Source organism: Neofelis nebulosa, chromosome X (genome assembly GCF_028018385.1).
Source record: "Neofelis nebulosa isolate mNeoNeb1 chromosome X, mNeoNeb1.pri, whole genome shotgun sequence".
NCBI classification, from domain to species: domain Eukaryota; kingdom Metazoa; phylum Chordata; class Mammalia; order Carnivora; family Felidae; genus Neofelis; species Neofelis nebulosa.
This window is the reverse complement of record NC_080800.1, coordinates 127,644,089-127,664,720: the sequence shown is the minus strand read 5'-3', so window position 1 is coordinate 127,664,720 and position 20,632 is coordinate 127,644,089. Positions and strand designations below refer to the sequence as shown.

The 20,632-nt window shown below is 39.9% G+C and overlaps 1 protein-coding gene across 3 annotated transcripts in view; it reads left to right on the top strand.

Moving 5' to 3' along the window:
* F8 (coagulation factor VIII) overlaps positions 1 to 20,632 on the top strand; it is a 123,290-nt gene that overhangs the window by 69,317 nt on the left and 33,341 nt on the right. For all 3 annotated transcript variants that reach the window (XM_058713286.1, XM_058713285.1, XM_058713287.1), the window contains 3 exons: positions 705 to 914; positions 4,515 to 7,629; positions 18,421 to 18,574. In XM_058713286.1, the coding sequence (XP_058569269.1) occupies positions 705 to 914; positions 4,515 to 7,629; positions 18,421 to 18,574 (3,479 nt within the window). The remainder of the gene's footprint in view (positions 1 to 704; positions 915 to 4,514; positions 7,630 to 18,420; positions 18,575 to 20,632) is intronic.

Sequence of the window (20,632 nt, the reverse complement as noted above, 5' to 3'; positions counted from 1 at the left end):
CATATACCTTTTACCCAGATTCATTAATTTTTTTTAAACATTTATTTATTATTAAGAGACAGAGAGAGGCAGAGCATGAGCATGGGAGGGGCAGAGAGAGGAGGAGACCCAGAATACGAAGCAGGCTCCAGGCTCTGAGCTGTCAGCACAGAGCCCAAATCGGGGCTTGAACTCACAAACCACGAGATCATGACCTGAGCCAAAGTTGGACGCTTAACCAACTGAGCCACCCAGGCTCCCCGATTCACTAATTTTTAATATTTTTCCTTATTTACTGTATCATTCTCTTTTTTCTCCATATACTTTTATTGCTTATTTTCCAATTCAGAACAGGTTGCAGACATCATGCTGTTTTATCTCATAATACTTCATTTTGCATTCACTATGAGTACAGATATTTTTTGAAAAACTTTAACATTGCTACAATACAATTATCTAATTGGCAGCCAGTATTCCAATTGTATAAATCAAGGCCGTCTTTTGTAGCATTTCCCTCTCCAGTTCACGGAGGGTTGAAGTCTATGACTCTTCTCGCTTTGCGACTGGGAGCTAGGTGACCAAGTACTAGCCATGTACTGTTATGGAAAGTATAGCGCTACCTCTCCTTGGGAATAAGGTAATGGGCTTAACCCGTCATTATTTCTCATCATATCACGACAACCCAAAATAATAAATCAAATGTCTTGTTACCGTTTGGTTTGCAGGCATCAACGGCTATGTTTTTGACAACTTGCAGCTGTCAGTTTGTTTGCATGAGGTGGCATACTGGTACATTCTAAGCGTTGGAGCACAAACTGACTTCCTGTCTGTCTTCTTCTCTGGGTACACCTTCAAACACAAAATGGTCTATGAAGACACACTTACCCTATTCCCATTCTCAGGAGAAACTGTCTTCATGTCAATGGAAAATCCAGGTTAGCTATTTATATTATTCTCTTACTAACAGCTGTGATCCTTTGCTCGCTGTTCATGTGTTCGCGTGGGAGCAGATACTGAATGGTCCAAGCGATGTTAGTAATTGCAAGGCATTTTAATGACAGCAGCGCATCAAGTATTTAACTTAAAGTCTTTCCTCTAAAAAGTGCCTTTACTTACCATTGCCCAAAATTTTAAGTGTGCTTACTAAGCTGTAGTGGTGAATATATATTTATAGATGCAGTTACCATGTGTGAGCTGAACATGTTTCTGTGTGCTTTGTGAACACTTGTACTGTCATCTGAATACCACCGAGTAATCTCTCTTGGTATACATACCCTCAAACCACTGGGGAGCCTTTGGGATGGTTGTGGCTGTCACTTTCTCATCTTCCTTCTCCATCGGTAACCACTGCAAGGCTTTTGACAGCATCAGCTGTCAGCAAAAACACTAACATGGCCTAAATCCAACACAGATTGTTGCTACATTCATACAGCTTAGTAACGAGTGCTAGGCCACTCCATGCTCTCGTCCTTCACACCTCTGTTGTCTGCGGGGAAGAGCATATCAGATTGTAGTTCTTCTCTTACACTGAAGGCCTCTCTGGACATAAACTCTCAAAGGGAAATTTCTGGGGAATAAAAACCAGTCTCGGGGCGCCTGGGTGGCGCAGTCGGTTAAGCGTCCGACTTCAGCCAGGTCACGATCTCGCGGTCCGTGAGTTCGAGCCCCGCGTCAGGCTCTGGGCTGATGGCTCGGAGCCTGGAGCCTGTTTCCGATTCTGTGTCTCCCTCTCTCTCTGCCCCTCCCCCGTTCATGCTCTGTCTCTCTCTGTCCCAAAAATAAATAAAAAACGTTGAAAAAAAAATTTAAAAAAAAAAAACCAGTCTCATCCTATATAAACATATATTCACCTTTATACCCAGAAACTTATTGTACTTACAAGTGATGGATTTTTGTGGAAAATGAGTAAAGAAGAACCTGGCAGAACTCCAGCAGTATCTCTGGAAGTGTCTTGTACATTTATGTCTTTGTTATCTGTTTTCCAACTAATTTTCAAACTCGCTGAGGACAGAGACCTTGTTTATCTTATTCATCACTATATCCCTAATGTATATACTTCCTGGCCTGTAGTAAGTGCTTAATAAATATTTCTTTCAATTAACAAATGAATATGTACCAAAAAGATGATAAAACATTATGTATAATATGGTTATAAGTGTCTAAACCAAAGAGAGAAATTGTGTGTATGTATGTGTATAGGCAGAGAAAAATATTACAAATAACAATATTTTATGAAGCTTTTAAACTATTTTGGTGATTACTTAAATTCTACAGACAAATTAAAATGGCTTTATGTGTCTTGAGGGAAAAAAATCCTAATGTAATATCATTATTTACAAATCTCAAGCTAAATAAAGCCCCTAAAGATTTCTTGTGTTCAGAATGGTAAAGTCTGATTCCTTTTGTCTGTTTTTTTTGAGGTAAAATTCACGATTTTAACCATTTAAAAGCGTACAATTCTGTGGCAGGAGACTGGTCTATACCCACTGACCCAGTCTCAAACTCGACTGGACATGATTTGCCTGTGGCAGAAGGTGAAGGAGGGGATTGCCAGCCGGTGTCCCCAAGGGAATTATAATTCAACGTTGTGCAACCATTACTATTATCTAATTCCAGAATATTTTTATCACCCCAAAAAGAGACCCTTTACCATTAAGAAGTCACTCCCTATTCCCCCTTCTTTTAATTTTCTCTGCAACTGTAACTATATCTCCTTTTTTATTCCAAATTTTATACACGTAGAATTTCTTATTTTTATTTGGTTATTTTATTGAGTTTTTCATCAAAGAATCAGCTCTTCTTTAAGCTGTTCGATTGAGATTTAATTAATTATGCTTTACATTAATCTTTACTCGTGCATGTAATACAAAAAGATGTTCTCATTAAAAACTTTGCACCAATACAGATAAAACTACAGTCCTTCTTGATCACTGTTCCCAATCCCAGGCCCTTCTCACAGTTTGGTGTACATCATTCCAAACCTGTTTATGGAGTTTCGTTTTCCCTTTTCTCACTCAACTACTATCCTCCTTAGGAAGAAGAAGGAAGTGGTTGTGTCTAAGTTATAACAGTAGAATTTTAAGAGTCAAAAACCTTATTTGAATTACTCATTTCAGCTCCAGTCTTGATCTACTCTGACCCAACATCGTTTCACACCATCAAAATTATGCTTTAAATGTCATGAAATTGGGCTCCCAATCCACAAACTTATGATATAGTTATGTCCATATTTTTAGTGAAACCACATTATTATGACTATGTAAATGTTCACTATGGAAGCAAATAGAATTACATTTCTTCTTTTTATAACTTGTTTAGCTGAAACTTCTAATTGTTTTACTGTTCTTGTTGTAATGTTTTCCCTTTAGTTATTCTCTTTTTTATTCAAGAGTGTTGTCATACAACATACTCTTTTTCACTTAGAAACTGACCACGTGGACCCATGCATCCTCCCCCCCCACCCCCCAGTCTGGGCTGTTTTTTTTCTAGATCTGAAAATCAGTTATTAATTCGGGACTTTTCTTCAGCGCTGATTTCCTGTATCCCGTGTCATCTTATTTTTAAATTTACAGTATACTCCTTTATTTTGGTAGAAAACATTCTCCCACCACCTCCTCAGCATGGCTGCTTTAAAGGTAGATTTTCTAAATCCTTGTATGATATAAAATGTATTTATTCTCATTTACCATCGGATTGATTATTTGCACATAGAGTGCAATGTGCATTAATTCCAAAATGCATTTGACCATAAAGACCTTTTCCATGGGTATCCCATTATCTCTTAGGTCTCTATGGAAATATACTTTGAGGAAAGTTTTTCCTTTGTCACTGTAAAATTCCTTCACTTGAATAATCTTGTTTACAGCAGAAATTAACATTGCTAGCACAGTAGAGGGATTTTCTATCATATGTATCCTAAAGTCCTATTCCCTTGTGCTTACTTATCCTGCAAATTGATGACAATGGAAGCTAGTCATTGATATATGATTTGGATACATTATTTGATAAGGGAGATACTATTAGCTTCATTTCCAAATTAGAAAAGTGGAGCTCAGAGAGATCAGTTGATTTGCTCAAAGTCACACAGCTGGTAAATGGTAGAGCTAGGATTTGAACCCAGGCAATCTGACTGTAAGAACCTGTGCCATTATGTAATATAGCAATAATACCTAGCCTACATACAGTTTCAGGGATTAAGTCACTATCATCATCAAAGAGTTCTGTGTGACTATTAGGACTCCCCACTGTTGTATATGTTAATTATATTTCTCCATTTTTATTCCCATATCTGTTCATTTGTAATCACAACCCTTTCTTGTGATCACAGACAGATATACCACAACAGCGTCAATGCAAAAAAGCACTTTCACTACCATTGTTGGACTGTTTTATGTGCCAGGGATTTAACCTAATGACTTGTAATACAATGGTACCGACTACTATTTTTTCATTATCTGGGAATAGAAGAGAACGACTAATACATAACTTGCTTGGGATGTGGGTTGTGAGTAACCAGAGTCTTTTTCTTCTTCCAGGTCTATGGGTGCTAGGGTGCCACAACTCAGACTTTCGGAACAGAGGCATGACAGCTTTACTGAAGGTTTCTAGTTGTAATGGGAACATTGATGATTATGATGAGGATAGATATGAAGATATTCCAGCCTCCCTCCTGAATGAAAACAATGTCATTGAACCCAGAAGCTTCTCCCAGAATTCAAGACACCATAGCCCTAGGCAAAAGCAATTCAAAGCCACCACAACTCCAGAAAATGACATAGAGAAGATTGACCCTCAGCCTGGAGAAAGAACACAGCTGTTTAACGTACAAAGTGTCTCCTCTAGTGATTTGCTGATGCTTCTGGGACAGAATCCTACTCCACGTGGATTACTCTTATCTGATTTCCAGGAAGCCACACATGAAGCAGATGATCATTTACTTGGAGCTATAGAAAGACACAAGGGCCCATCTGCAGTGGCAGATCTCAGACCAGAGCTCCATCACGGTGGGGACAGAGTATTTACCCCTGAGCCAGAACTAAAATTAAGATTAAATGAGAATTTGGGGACAACTGTAACAGCAGAGTTGAAGAACCTTGATTTAAAAATTTCTAGTTCATCAGACAACCTAACAGCTTCACCAACATTTCCATCAGACAAGTTGGCAGCAGGTACTGAAAAGACAGGTTCCTTAGGACCCCCAAATATGTCAATTCACTTAAATAGTCATTTAGGTACCATTGTATTTGTCAAAAATTCATCTCGCTCTATTGACTCTGGTGTACCTTTGGGCTCGAGTGAAGGAGACAATGATTCCAAGTTGTTAGAAGCAGCTTTAATGAACAGTCAAGAAAGTTCACTGGGAGAAAATGTATTATCAGTGGAGAGAAATGGGTTATTTAAAGAAGACAGAGTTCATGGACCTGCTTCATTAATTAAAGATAATGCTTTATTCAAAGTTAATATCTCTTTGATAAAGACAAACAACGCAACAATTAACTCAACAACTAATAGCAAAAATCATGTTGATGTCCCAACATTATTAACTGAGAACAGTACATCAGTCTGGCAAGATACTATATTAGAAAGTAATGCTGAGTTTCAAGAAATGGCTTCTTTGCTTCATAATGAAACATTTATGGACAGAAATATTACAGCTTTGGAGCTAAAGCATGTGTCAAATAAAACTACTTCATCAAAAAATGTGGAAGTGGTCTACCAAAACAAAGAGGGCCCGGTGCCACTAGGTGCAGAAAATCCAGGTCTCTCATTCTTCAAGACACTGTTCTCACCAGATTCAGCAAAGTGGATAAAATGGACCCATGGCGAGAACTCCCTAAGCTCTGGGCAAAGGCCCATTCCAACACAATTCACATCTTTAGGATCAGAAAAATCTGTGAAAGATCAGAAGTTTTTGTCAGAAAAGAAGGTGGTAGTAGGAGAAGATGAATTTACAAAGCACACAGAACTCAAAGAGATGAGTTTTCCAAATAGCAAGAGCATGTTTTTTACTAACTTGCCCAATGTCCAAGATAATGGTACTTACGATCAAGAAGAAAAATCTCAGGAAGAGATAGAAAGAAAGGAGAAATTAACCCAAGAAAATGTGGTTTTGCCTCAGGAATATACAGTAGCTGACACTAAGAATTCCCTGAAGAACCTTTTCTTACTAAGCACTAAGCAAAATGTGGAAGGTTTAGATGAGGGGCCATATACTCCAATACTTCAAGACACCAGGTCATTAAATGATTCAGCACATAGAGCAGGGATTCACATAGTCCATTTCTCAAAAATAAGGGAGGAAGAAAACTTGGAAGGTTTGGGAAATCACACAAAGGAGATGGCAGAGAGGTTTTCAAGCACTCCAAGGATATCTCCTAATCCAAGTCAGCATAATATTCTCACTCAGCGTGGTAAGCGGGCCTTGAAACAATCCAGACTCTCACTAGAAGAAACTAAGTTTGCAAGGGGGGTAATTTTGAATGACACCTCAACCCAGTCATCCAAAAACATGAACTTTTTGATGCATGGAACCCTCACAGAGATAGAGGAGGACAATGAGAAAGAAAAAGGGGCTGCTACTCGGTCCCTCCAATCAGATTGTTCTATGGGGAATCAGGGCACCATTCAAATGAATGACTCTGCATTACCCATTGCAAAGGAATCAGCATTTCCATCAATCAGACATACAGATCTGACCAAGATCCCATCCCAGGACAACTCTTCTCATCTTCCAGTGTCAGCCTGCACTTATACCTTCAGGGAGAGTTCTGGGGTCCAAAAAAGCACTCATTTCTCACAAGGAGCCAAGAGAAATAAACTTTCTGTAGCCTTCCTAACCTCAGAAATGATTGTAGGTCAAGGAAAGTTCAGCTCCCTAGGGAAAAGTGCCATGAACCAACACATGTCCAAGAAACGTGAAAACACTCTTTTGCAACAAGGCTTGTCTGAAGCATCTGGCAAAGTTGAATTACTCCCTAAAGCTCATGTTCATCAAGAAGACTCTTTCCCTACAAAAACTAGCAATGATTCTTCTGGCCACCTGGATCTTATGGAGAAGATCTTCCTTCAGAAAACACAGGGACCTGTTAAGTTGAAGAAAATAAATGGACCTAGAAAAGTGCCCTTTCTGAAATGGACAAGAGAGAGCTCTGAAAAGATTCCCTCTGAGCTGCTGGGTCCCCTTGCTTGGGATAACAACAATGCCACCCAGATACCAAGAGAAGAGTGGAAATCCCAAAAGAAGTCACAGAAAAACATAGCTTTTAAGAGCAAGGACACCATTTTGCCCTTGGGCCCTTGTGAAAACAGTCCTTCAGTAGCAGCAATAAATGAAGGACAAGGTAAACTCCAAAGAGAAGCCACCAGGTCAAAGCAAGGAGAGACTGGAAGATTGTGCTCTCAGAACCCACCGGTCTCAAAACGCCATCAAAGAGAAATAACCCTTCCTACTCTTCAGTCAGAGGAAGACAAAATTGAGTATGATGATACGTCCTCAATTGAAATGAAGAGAGAAGATTTTGACATCTATGGTGAAGATGAAAATCAGGGCCTCCGCAGCTTTCAAAAGAGAACACGACACTATTTCATTGCTGCAGTGGAGCGTCTCTGGGATTATGGGATGAGTAGATCTCCCCATGCACTAAGAAACAGGTATGAGTACATTGATTATTCCTTTGTCCTGCTATTGCCACATTTGACTTTACCAGATGCTGAAACAATATGAAAAACACAGCTCATCTGCAGGAATAAGTCTCCAAAGGTTGCTTTATAGAAGAACCCTGAAATCCAGGAAGCAAAGTCTAGATGGAGCTGAGGAGTAAATAGGAGGTTAGATGATGACACCAATAATGAGAGTTACAAAAGGGTAAATGGGTCAAGGTCAAGAAGCATCAATGGGGAACAGGAAGAAAGTCAGCCTCACCTATCAACCTTGTGAGCTGCAGGAGTAATCTTAATCTTGTGAAAAGGTTCTGAGAGAAGCAGGAGGAAGAAGTAAAGTGTGTGGTAAAGATGTTGAGGATACAGAGAATGTTGTTTTCCATGGTACTGGGGATCCAGGGAGCAAAGTGGGAGGATTTGATTGTTAGGGAAGCAGAGAGAGATTGGGCAGGGAAGAGAAAGCACAGAGAAAATTGGAAGATAAGGAGAGTCTTATGGAGAGCCGATCAGTCAACAAGTATTTATTGAGCACCTACTCTATACCAGACACTCTTGTATACACTGGGGTGCAGCAGAATAGGAGCTTACATTCTATTGGGGGGAGCAAGAGGTAATAAATTAGCGGAAAAGTAAATAGAGGAATCTTGATGGTGCTCTTCAGGAGGTAGAATCTAATATGATAGAGAGTGCCTTGGGGTGTTACTTTACCTGTGTTGGTCAGAGAAATCCTCTGTGAAATTGAGACCTAAATGCTGAGAAGAAGACACTTGATGGAGCTCTGAGAGATGCTTCCAGGCAGAGGGAACAAGGAATGCAAAGGCTCTGAGAATGAAACAAGTTTAAGGAACAAGAAAGGACCAGTCTGACTGGAGTAGAGTGAAGAACTGGGGTGAGGGGGGTGGTTATGGGAGACGAAGTAGTAAAGATGAGCAGTGGTAAGATAATATAGGTCCTAGAGAAAGGTTAGGTGCCTTCTTCATTACTCATTGTCACATTCTGACCTCTCTGTCTACCTCAAGTGGGCCCTTCTTGCTGCATAGCAACTATAGAATATTTCCCTAATCTACTGACTTTCCCACTGTCCTGGACCCTTCCCCTGCATTTTCTTTTTCCTTAAATCTCCAACCCCCTTTACCCATTCTCCAATAGCCCTTCTCATTCATAGCCAATGCCTATGCAATGAACGTCCCAACCTCCAACACATTTATTGACATCCGTAACCATATACCGTCTTCATGCTTATGGCAATAAATAATCATTGCTCCTAAGTCCAACCTCTCCAGTTTCCTAGCCAACCATCTCCAACTTTCCATTATAGTGCATTTTCATCTTATCCAATTCTCAGTTCATAATCAAATTCTTGTTATTTTTTGAAATTGTAACCAGCAGTATTCTTTGATGGATTAGATGTGGTTGTGAGAAAAAAAGATGAGTTAGGAATAACTTCGGTGTTCAGAGTCTTGTAACTAAAAAGAAGGAATGGTCATTGACTGCCATGGAAAACACTGGACAAACAAAAGATTTGTGGAAGGAGCAGAAATTAAGAGATTAATTTTGTACATGGTAAGGTAGTTTATATATGAATTTCAAGTTCAAGGAAGATATCTTAGATGGAGATAATACAACTTGATATTATCTGCATAAGAGTAGACCATCATGAGAATAAGTTTAGACAGAAGAGGAGAGTTTAAAGAACTAACACTTAAGTTTACAGAGAAAGATTGACAGTGAGGTTAGTGAAAAAAAAAAAAAAGATAGAAAATTGGTGTCAGACCGGATGAGAGCACACAGGATGGAGTAATCAGAGTTCCTGGGTGGCTGTCAGTTAAGCGTCCAACTTCAGCTCAGATCATGATCTCACAGTTTGGGTGTTTGAGCCCCACATCAGGTTTTGCACTGACAGCACAGAGCCTGCTTGGAATTCTCTCTCTCTGCCCGCCCCTGTCCCTCCTCTCACCCTCTGTCTCTCTCAAAATAAATAAAACTTTAAAAAAAGGAAATAGCACTGAGAGTTCAACTAAGACAAGGGCTGAGAATTAGTAAAGATCATCCGTGATTTTGAAAATGTATTTTTAATGGAATAATGGAGATAAAAAAGACTTTTTGAAGTGGCTCAAAGGAAGAATAGGTGGAAAAGAATCCAGCTACTGGTATCCAAATCAGTGGCTACCACTCTGGTCTAAACCATCCTCAACTCTCAACCAAGTTATTGTAATAGCCTCTTAACTGTACTTTCAGCTTCCAGCCGGGCCCTTATACAGTCTTTTCCCTACACAGAAGCTAAAGTAAATTTTCAAAGTGTAATTCTGATTATTGTTCTCTGCTCCAAATCTCCTAGTGGATTTACTTTCTACCCTTGGTAAATTCCAAAACCTTCACCATGGCCTTCAAGTTTCTGAGATTTGACCCACTGAAACGTCTCTGCTCTCATATCCTACCATTGTTTCCTGCTCACTCTGTTCTAACCACATTGCCCTTATTGTACTTCCTCAGATAGAACAAATATATACCTTTCTCTAGGCCTTTGCACTTTGTGTTCTCTTCTTAGAATTCTCTTCTTTTGATATCCTAATGTTCATCCTCTCACTTCTTTCACATTGCTGCTCAAATTTCATTTTATCAGTGAGGCTTTCCCTGAACACTGTGTATGCATACAGCTCCTACCACACTTTTTCACTGCACTTACTAGCACCTGAAATATTATACATTTACTTGTTTATAGTCTATTTTCCCCAACTAGAAACTAAGTTCTTGAAAGCACAAATTTTGAAGGTGTTGTTCAATGGTATATCCCCAAAACCTTAATCAGTTCCTGGCATGTGATAAATGCTTAAATATCTATTGAATGAATTAGTAAATGATGGATGTAGGGAGGCAAGAGCAGGTCTCTCATGTATGTCTGAACTCCAGAGAATGCCAACTGAATGGTAGCACAACTTCCGTGAGCCAAAATAGAGGCAGGGAAACCAGCAAAGGGGCCATTACAGTCATCTGGAGAAGACAGATTATTTAGACCAAAATTGTGGTGGGGAAAATCAAAAGAAATGGAAAGGTGTTGAGTGTAATTTGAAAATAAGCAGACAGGACTTGCTGTTAGGTTGAGTATGGGGGCAATGGAGAGAAGGACTCAGATAAAATTTTAGGTTTTTTTATTTTAGTTATTTTTTTCCTAAGCAACTAGGTGGACAATGATGACATTTAATAAGATGTGGAAGGCTTGAGGTAGAACAGATTTATTTGAGGAAATACTCAAGGGTCTGTTTTTAACATGTTTACTTTGAGATGCCCACTAGATGCCCAAACTGAGATGTTGAGTAGTCAGTTGGATATATGAGTCTGGAATCCAAGGGAGAGCTCTGTGCTAAAGACAAATAAGCTTGGGAGCCATAAGCATCTTGATAGCATTCAAATAAGACTCAGTGGGTCCATCAAGAGAGTAAAAGTAGATGTAAACCATGTCCACTTTAAGCTGGGTCCTCAGAGGTCTACATCCTCAAGGTAACAGTAAGCCAGTTAATTCACTTCACTGACTTGCAGCCCAGTTTTCTGCCATCTGTGTTGTCCATGAAATCTCTGGGTTTATCTTGAAGGTCCAAAACGGCTTCATTCACACATCTGATGCCTTGGCGGAAAATAATGGAAATCTAGACTTGCTGGGACTCTTGACCAGAAGGCCTACATGTAACCTTTCTAGCATGAGAGTACCAGGGTAATCAGATTTCATACATAGTGGCTGGCTTCTTCCAGAGAGAGCATACCAGGAGAACTGAGCACTGAGTGACTACATATGATACCATGAGGAGCAATTCTGACTTAACAGAATTGAAAAGTACAACAAAATGGTTGCTGTTTTAAGCCACTAAAGTTTTGATGTAATTTGTGATACAGCAACAGATAGAGGAGATGTAAAGGATAGTGTGAAGGATTTACCTATTTTTTTAAATTTTTAATGTTTATTCATTTTTTGAGAGAGAGACAGCATGAGCGTGGAAGGACAGACAGAGAGGGAGACACAGAATCCAAAGCAGGCTCCAGGCTCTGAGCTGTCAGCACAGAGCCTGATGCGGGGTTTGAACTCACAAATCACGAGATCATGACCTAAGCCCAAGTTGGATGCTTAACTGACTGAACCACCCAGGCCCCAAGATTTACCTATTTTTAATTGAAATTGCAGAAGGAAAGGAAAGAGTGATTAGAGGAGAAGCAATAATTGAAGAGGTAATGGCTTAATATTTTCCAAAATTGAAAAAATTCATGAATGCACAGATTCAGGGAGTTCAACAAACCCCAGAGTGAATAAAAATATCAACACCTAGGAATGTTTCATCAGAGTGAAACTTCAGAAAATCCAAAAGTCTTAAAAGCAGCCAAAGAGGGGCACCTGGGTGGCTCAGTCGGTTGAGCATCCGACTCTGGATTTCGACTCAGGTCATCATCTTTCAGTTTGTGGGTTCGAGCCCTATGTTGGGTTCTGTGCTCATAGTGCAGACCCTGCTTGGGACTCTCTGTCTCCCTCTCTCTCTGCCCCCCCCCCACTTATGTGCATGCACACACACTGTCTCTCAAAATAAATAAATAAACATTCTTTTAAAAGCAGCCAAAGGAAAAAGACAGCATACATTCAAACGAGATACAGAAAGGTGACTTTTCAATAGTGCTAATTAAACATAGAAGACAGGGAAATGATGTCTATAATGCATTGAAATACAATAACTGCCAACCTAGAATTCTATATCCATCAAAAATATGATTCAGAATTCAAGGTGAAATGGGACATTTTCAGACAAACAGAAACCTAAATCTCACCACCAGCAAAAACCCAATAAAAATATTCTAATGATGTAGTTGAGACAATAGGAAAGTGATAATGAAAGAAGTAAGAGGCAAAAAAGACTAAAAAAGTAAAGAAAGGATAAATTATGGATAAGTATAAATATTGTTTGTATAAAGAATGGCGAAAACATCTTATGAGGTCTAAGATATAATTGCTTTTTTCACAATGGGTTTGGCACCAAAACACAGGTGTCATGAAAACCATCCCTAAATCTAAGCCAAAATTGGAAAGGAAAAAACTCATATCAACACTGTCATCATTGGATGCATAAATTTGGGCAAATCTACCACTCCTAGCCATCTGATCTACAAATGTGGTGAGATCAACAAAAGAACCATTGAAAACTTGAGAAGGAGGCTGCTGAGATGGGAAAGAGCCCCTTCAGGTATGTCTGGATCTCGGACAGACAGAAGGCTGAAAGTGAGTGTGGTATCATTACTGATGTCTCTCCTTGGAAATCAGAGACCAGCAAGTATTATGTGACTATCGCTGATGCCCCAGAACAAAGATACTTCATCAAAAACATGATTACAGGCACATCTCAGGCTGATTGTGCTTCCTGATTGTTGCTGCTGCTGTTGGTGAAACTGCAGCAGGTATCTCGAAGAATGGGCAGATCCTTGAGCATGCCCTTCTGGCTTTACACACTAGGTGTGAAACAACTAATTGTTGTTGTTTATGAAGTAGATTCCACTGATACAAGGAAGGTATCAGCCAGAAGAGATGCAAGGAAAATGTTAAGGAAGTCAGCACACATATTAAGAAATTTGGTGACAACCCCAACACAGTAGTATTTGTGCCAATTACCGGTTGGAATGATAACAAAATGCTGGAGCCAAGTGCTAACATGCCTTGATTGAAGGGATGAAACGTCACCCACAGAGATGGCTATGCCAAGGGAGCCATGCTGCTTGAAACTCCAGATTGTCTCCTCTCAGTAGATCATCCAACTGACAAGCCCTTTTGTCTACCCCTCTGGTATGTCTACTAAATTGGTGATATTGGTACTGTCCTTGTGAGCTGAGTGGAGATTGTTCTCAAACCTGGCACGGTAGTCACCTTTGCTCCAGTCAGTGTTACAACTGAAGTCAAGTCTGTTGAAATGCACCATGAAGCTTTGAGTTAAGCTCTTCCTGGAGACAGTGTGGGCTTTGATGTTGAGAACATAGCTGCCAGGGGTGCCTGGCTGGCTCAGTTGATGGAGCGTGCGACTCTTGATCTCAGGGTTGTGGGGTTTGAGCCCCACGTTGCGTTTAGAGATTACTTAATAATAAAATCTTAAAAAAAAGAATGTATCTGTCAAAGATGTTTGTTGTAACAATATGGCTAGTGACAGCAAAAATGACCCACCAGTAGAAGTAGCTGGCTTCACAGCTCAGATGATTATTCTGAACCATCCAAGCTGGATTGTCACACAGCTTACATTGCTTGCAAGTTTGCTGACCTGAAAAAGATTGATCACTGTTCTGGAAAGAAGCTGGAAGATGGCCCCAAACTCTTGAAACTTGGTAATGCTTCCATTGTTGATATAGTTCCTGCCAAGCCCATATGTGTAGAGTGCTTCTTGGGCTGTCCTCCTTTGGGCCGTTTTGCTCTTCCCAGCGTGACACAGACAGTTGCTGTGGGTGTCTCAAAGACTTCTGTGGCTAATGAGGTCACCAAGTCTGCCAAAGAAGTAAAATGAATATAATCCCTACCTAATACCTGCCACCTCAGTTTTAATCACTGGTAGAACAATCTCAGAAGTATTCCAATTGGCCATTTAAGTTTAACGGTAAAAGACTGGTTAATGATAACAATGCATCCTAAATCCTCAGAAGAAGAGGAGAATGTTTTGTGCACCATTGGTTTGTGTGTGTATTTTGCAGTTTTAAGTTATTAATTTAAAAAAACAATACTTTTTAATGGAAACAACTTGACTGGAGATTATCCCAGAGCATATGAACTTGAAAAACATTTGGGCTAGTGTCTATCTTTTCGAGAGTTTTAGACTGCCCAATCTTTATAAGTGTTTGCCTTCAAACCAACTAAATAGAGCTCTTTTACAAATTAATTTTAGCAATACCACCCAGATGTCGAAAAGCATGACACATTTACAACAGATATATAGATAGATGGACACACAAACACAAAGATCTTACAGCTTTTCTTTTTACTAATATTAATGGAGAGGACATTTAGGCTTAATTTCCAAATACCTCCCTCTCTCCTTTTCTTCCCTTCTGATGATATTTCTCCCTAATGTTGGCATGTGAAAGGATGGCCCTCAGGTCCTAGAGAAAGTGGAGATAGAAAATTTACATCCCAAAGGCACAGATTGAGTACAGGAGAATTCGGTTTCCAGGGTCCAGATCTTTTCAAGCATTTTGAGAGGAACCAGCAAAGGTTTGGAGGATTGGCGAAAGGGCAGGTGAACTTTCAACTTATAGAACCAAACTTTTACCTGGCAGATATTTGCAAGACAAAGGCAGCTGTCTCCAATTCCCCCAAAGAATTGGGTTGTAGCTTTTGTTTTAGGTACTTTTAATCTTTTTAATTTTTCATTAACCTTCTGTAGTGATTCATTCAATGAAGCTATTTTGGAATTTTGAAACCTTTTGGAAGTTTTTGCATACAATTAACATACAAGACCCAATTTGTTTCTTTGATTTGTGAGCTCTTGCTTTTAAGTGCACTTTTTTTTATTTGAAAGAGAGAGAGAGAAAGAGAGAGAGAGAGAGAGAGAGAGAGAGAGAATATCTTAAGCAGGCTCCAAGCTCAGGGCAGAGCCTGATGCGGGGCCCCATGCAGTGCTGGACACGGGGCTCAGTCTCACAAACCATGAGATCATGACCTGAGCCAAAATCAAGAGTCAGATACTTAACCAACTGAGCCACCCAGGTACCCCTTAAATGCACTTTTTAAGTGATCTTATCTGTTTGTTTTTGTTTTTGTTTTAATTTAATTTCAAGTTAGTTAACATACAGTATAGTCTTGGGTTCAGGAGTAGAACCCAGTGATTCATCACTTACATATAACACCCAGTGTTCATCCCAACAGGTGCTCTCCTTAGTACCCATCACCCACTTAGCCCATCCCCCCACCCACCTCTGTCCAGCAACCCTCAGTTTGTTGTCTGTATTTAAGAGTCTCTTATGGTTTGCCTCCCTCTCTGTTTTTATCTTATTTATCCTTCCCTTCCCCTATGTTCATCTGTTGTGTTTCTGAAATTCCACATATGAGTGAAGTCATATGATATCTGTCTTTCTCTGACTGACTTTATTTCACTTAGCATAATACATTCTAGTTCCATCCATGTTGCTGCAGATGGCATTCTTTTTTGTCACCCAGTAGTATTCCATTGTATATATATACCACATCTTCTTTAGCCATTTGTCAGTCGATGGACATTTGGGGTCTTTGGAACATTCCCCATAACACCCATTATAATTCCAGGTTGTTTTTAGTAAAATTTTGCCTCCTTGCTAGACATCTGCAGCTTCTGGCACTATAGTTCTTATATGTGAAACGAGTGTGTGTGCCAGAAGACCGCACACTCAGGTCTCTGGATACAAAGGATCCCATGTGTTTAGCCAGCTCTTTGAATTTCTCAGAGCCAAGCTAATGCCTAAGCTCTGACTTCTGAGATACTGTTTTTGCCACAGCCTTTACTTCACATGCACATTAATAGAAAGCAATAGTAACTGGAAGAACAGAACTGTGGACACCAGCAGTAACCAACAAACTAGGGACTGGGACAGGATTAAACAAACAGGCCTAAAAGAATGGAGACCACAAACTGATTCCAAACCAATAGACAATTGCAGCTGCCACCAGCAGTTCCCAGCATGGAATCTGGAGAATAATTCCAAACACGGGGGGAATTGCAAATTAAACCATCACGAGTTCCCAACGTGGCATCCAGGGACAAAACCAAAGACTGTGGTTTAGATGTTACTGCAGACTGGCCCATAGTGGTCCCTGCATGCACATCCAGCAAGTCCTAGCGTGGACTAAACCGGCCGACTCCACTGATAGAGACAGTAGAATAGAACTGAGGAAAGCACTAAACCAGCAGAGCCCAGTCAATAACGACTGCAGACTAGAAACGGGGAAGGGACTCCAACATGGAACTGGGGACTGAACCAAGGCCTGGCTCTTTGTTAGAGCCTCCTGTCACTCAGGACTGACCTATTAACCCTGCACTGGAAAGCCAGTTGCACTTGGAGCTTGAAAGCAAAAAGCGCAGAACTCAACTAAGGAACTCACCGCGACCCCGGGGAAGCAGGAAGAAAATGAACTCAAAGGGCTCACAGGGTGCCATACTTTCCTGTTTTGGAATGCCATCAGAGGTTCACTTTGGAGCCTGTTGCTGCCACCAAGTCTGTTAAAAAACAAAATTCAAGCAAGTAAATCAGTTTATGAAGTGCTTTATGAGATTATCATGAATTAGGCAGCATTCCATCTAGCAAGCAGAGAGATGCTCTGAGGAGCAATACAAATGGAAGATGGGGCAAGGAGGTTGGTTATTAGCACAAGAAAAGGGTGCTTCAGCCCAGGATAGCTTTTTGGGAAGAAGGGAAGAACAAGATTTTGATCATGCAGATGACATCACTAATGCTGATCTGGAAATTTCAGATTGAGTGTCAAAAGGTCACATTCCTGGGATTGGTTGAGACTGTGAATCTTGTTTTGCTCTCCTTGGTGACAAATGACTCCAATTTGGGCTTTTTCTTAACAAAACAAAATACAACTAGATGCTGTTTCCAAGCTACAGAGCTGAAGCATAGGAATATGAAAGGTGAAAGGAAAAGGATGGAAAATGGCACGCCATGCAAATCCAAAGCTTCTGGATAGAGAGTAGGTCATGGCAGGCCAATGCTCCTGCTGCAACTATAAAAACTAGATAAATGCTAAAAATCCATATTTTAAAAATCTTTGGAGAGCTGTAGAACAATAAGAATTGGATGAACTGAAATTTAAGTGCAAGAGGACCACCTAGTTGCAGTGATGATCAGCAGTTGTTTTCTTTCTTGGTGGGTTTGCTGAAGTGTCTTACAGGCTGAGTGAAGGAAGACTTTATAATTCCTCAATCAAAAGTCTGGGACAGGGCGGAGGGGTGGGGCAGAGGCGCCTGGGTGGCTCAGTCGGTTAAGCGTCCCACTTCGGCTCAGGTCATGATCTTGCAGTTCACGGGTTTGAGCCCCACATCGGGCTCTGTACTAACAGCTCAGAGCCTGGAGCCCGCTTCGGATTCTGTGTCTCCCTCTCTCTCTGCCCCTCCCCTGCTCACATTCTGTGTCTGTCTCTCTGTCTCTCTCAAAAATGAATAAACATTTAAAAAAATTTAGAATAAGTTATAAGCCCTACACACATTTAACATCCAACAAATATTTTTTGACCACCTACTATGGGCCGGGGACTTGTTCCAGCTGCAGGGAATACAGCAGTGGACAAAACAGACAAATGCGCTGCTTTCATAGAACTTATGTACTAGTGAAGCCTAGAGGGAGAGTATGTCAGGAAGATGGAGGGGTTAACTATGCAAAATGTTGCTTAGTCATCCAATAAGATGAGGACATAACAAAATTGACTATCAGCTTTGATAAGCTGCTCCCCTGATTTGGATATCGTCTGAAAATGGATAGTGTTCATCTAGATCTCTTGTGAGCTCTCAGCCTCTAGGTATTTGCCAATTGAATTTACACAGATATCCGTGTGTTCAAAACTGTATACTCCAACCACCTCGTCCTCCGGGGTTCCGCATCTCAGTGAATTGCATCACCATCCATCCATTTGCCCAAATCAGAAGCCTGGAGTTTCTCTTTAATCCTTTGTTCTCCTCTCTCCACTCCATTACACTTCCAGTTCATCATCAGTTCTACTAAATGTGTCTCAACTACAGGGAGGGCAAGAATGTGAGCTTTTTCTGCCCACCTGGTCCATGAAGACATTGCTTTTCCTCCCAGGGCTCCAGGTGGAGATGTCCCTCAGTTCAAGAAGGTGGTTTTCCAGGAATTTACTGATGGATCCTTCACTCAGCCCTTATACCGTGGAGAGCTGAATGAACACTTGGGACTCTTGGGGCCATATATAAGAGCAGAAGTTGAAGACAATATCATGGTGAGTTAAGGACAATGGAATTTTAAAAAATTAATCATATATATATATATATATATATATACACATACACATTGTTTCTAATTATAAGAATAATGTATTCTTGGGGCGCCTGGGGGCTCAGCCGATTGAGCATCCCACTCTTGGTTTTGGCTCAGGTCATGATCTCACAGTTTTGTGAGTTTGAGCCCCACATTGGGCTCTGCACTGATAGCACAGAGACTGTTATGGATTCTCTCTCTCTCTCTCTCTCTCTCTCTCTCTCTCTCTCTCTGCCCCTCCCCCACTCGAACTGTCTGTGTCTCTCTCAAAATAAATAAATAAACTAAAAAAATTAAAAATTAAAAACTAATGTATTCTCGGCACCTGGGTGGCTCAGTCAGTTGAGCGGCTGACTTCAGCTCAGGTCATGATCTCATGGTTCATGAGTTTGAGCCCCAGGCTTGCTGCTGACAGCACAGAGCCTGCTTCAGATCCTCTGTCACCCTCTCTGTCCCTCCCCTGCTCATGCTCTCTCTCAAAAATAAATTAAAAAAATTTAAAAAATAATGCATTCTCACTTTTGAAAAATTTCAAAGTATAGAAAATAAAGAAGTTGAAAAATAATCCCACAACTACCATTTTGGTGTATGTTATCTTTGTCTTATGTATCCTTCTCTTTATGGGTTCAGAATTATACAATGTATAATTCTACTTCTTTTGACTAAATATCATGTGGTATTTCTCATGTCATTAAAAAGACTTTCTAAATACTTTTGTTTAATGATGGCATAGTAGTCTATTATGTGAATATATGGTTTACTTGGCCATATACTTTGAACAACCTTTTAAATAGTTTGATATTTTTTCAACAGTTCAGTAATGCTGTAATCACAACCATTTACCAGGACAAAATTCTGGAAGAGCAATGTAGAGAAACATTCATTATCTGTTAATGTCCTTTGCCCATTTGACATTTTTTGGAGGGAGTGCTTTTCTTATCAATTTATATTACCATATATGTTATATATTTTTGCAAGTTTCTTGTCTTTTAATTTTATATATAGTGGTTTTTTAAATAAAACAGGTTTGAATTTTTAGGCAGTAACCCATAAATCTTTCCTTTATGACACTTACATAGCTTTTATGTTTATAAAAATCCTTCCCTTGAGGTACCTGCATGGCTCAGTCGGTTGAGCATCAGACTTTGGCTCAGGTCATGATCTCATGGTTCGTGGGTTCGAGCCCCACGTCGGGTTCTGTGCTGGCAGCTCAGAGCCTGGAACCTGCTTCAGATTCTGTGTCTCCTCCTCTCTCTGCCCCTCCCCCACTCGCACTCTGTTTCTCTCTCTCTGTGTCTCTCTCTCCCCCCAAAAAACAAACATTAAAATAAATAAATAAAAATCCTTCCCTATACAAAAGATTGTTTTTCTTAAAATAACACTTTCTTCAACTTTATTTTACAGTTTAATTTCTTAACATTTAACCTTTTACTCCATCAGTAATTCCTGTACACTAGAAGTTATTTTGATGCATTGTGTGAGCCAAAAATTAAAGTAGTTTTATTCTTTTCAAAAAATAGTCATCCATTGGTCCAACTGAGTGTTTACATTAAGGATGTAGAAAGACCTAAGATTATGAGATTGCAAGTGAATTTTTTTTTCTGTCTTGATTCTGATTTTAGCTTCCATATGTCATATGAAACATGTCTAACTTTTAAACAACTGAAGTCTTTTTTAAGGATCATATGCATTCACCCTAGAATTTGTCATAAGAACCATATGATTCAATTCCTGGGCTTATGGTCTCTTAAAACCCCTGGTGTGATATTTTCCCTTTTACTTCAGATTGCTTTTAAGTATTTAGGAATTTTCTCTTTTGCAACTTTCAGTTCATGCTTTAAAGATTTTAGAATTCAAAACTTCCCCACTTTCCTTTATAGATCCTTCCTTTTGGGTTCTAATAACATCCATCCTCTGTACCACTTCCTTTGGGTATTAAAACTTGGGAAAAGCCAAAAATAGGCATTACCATTAGGGACGTAAACCCTAAGCGAAGAACTTTATAAGATCCTAAAACATG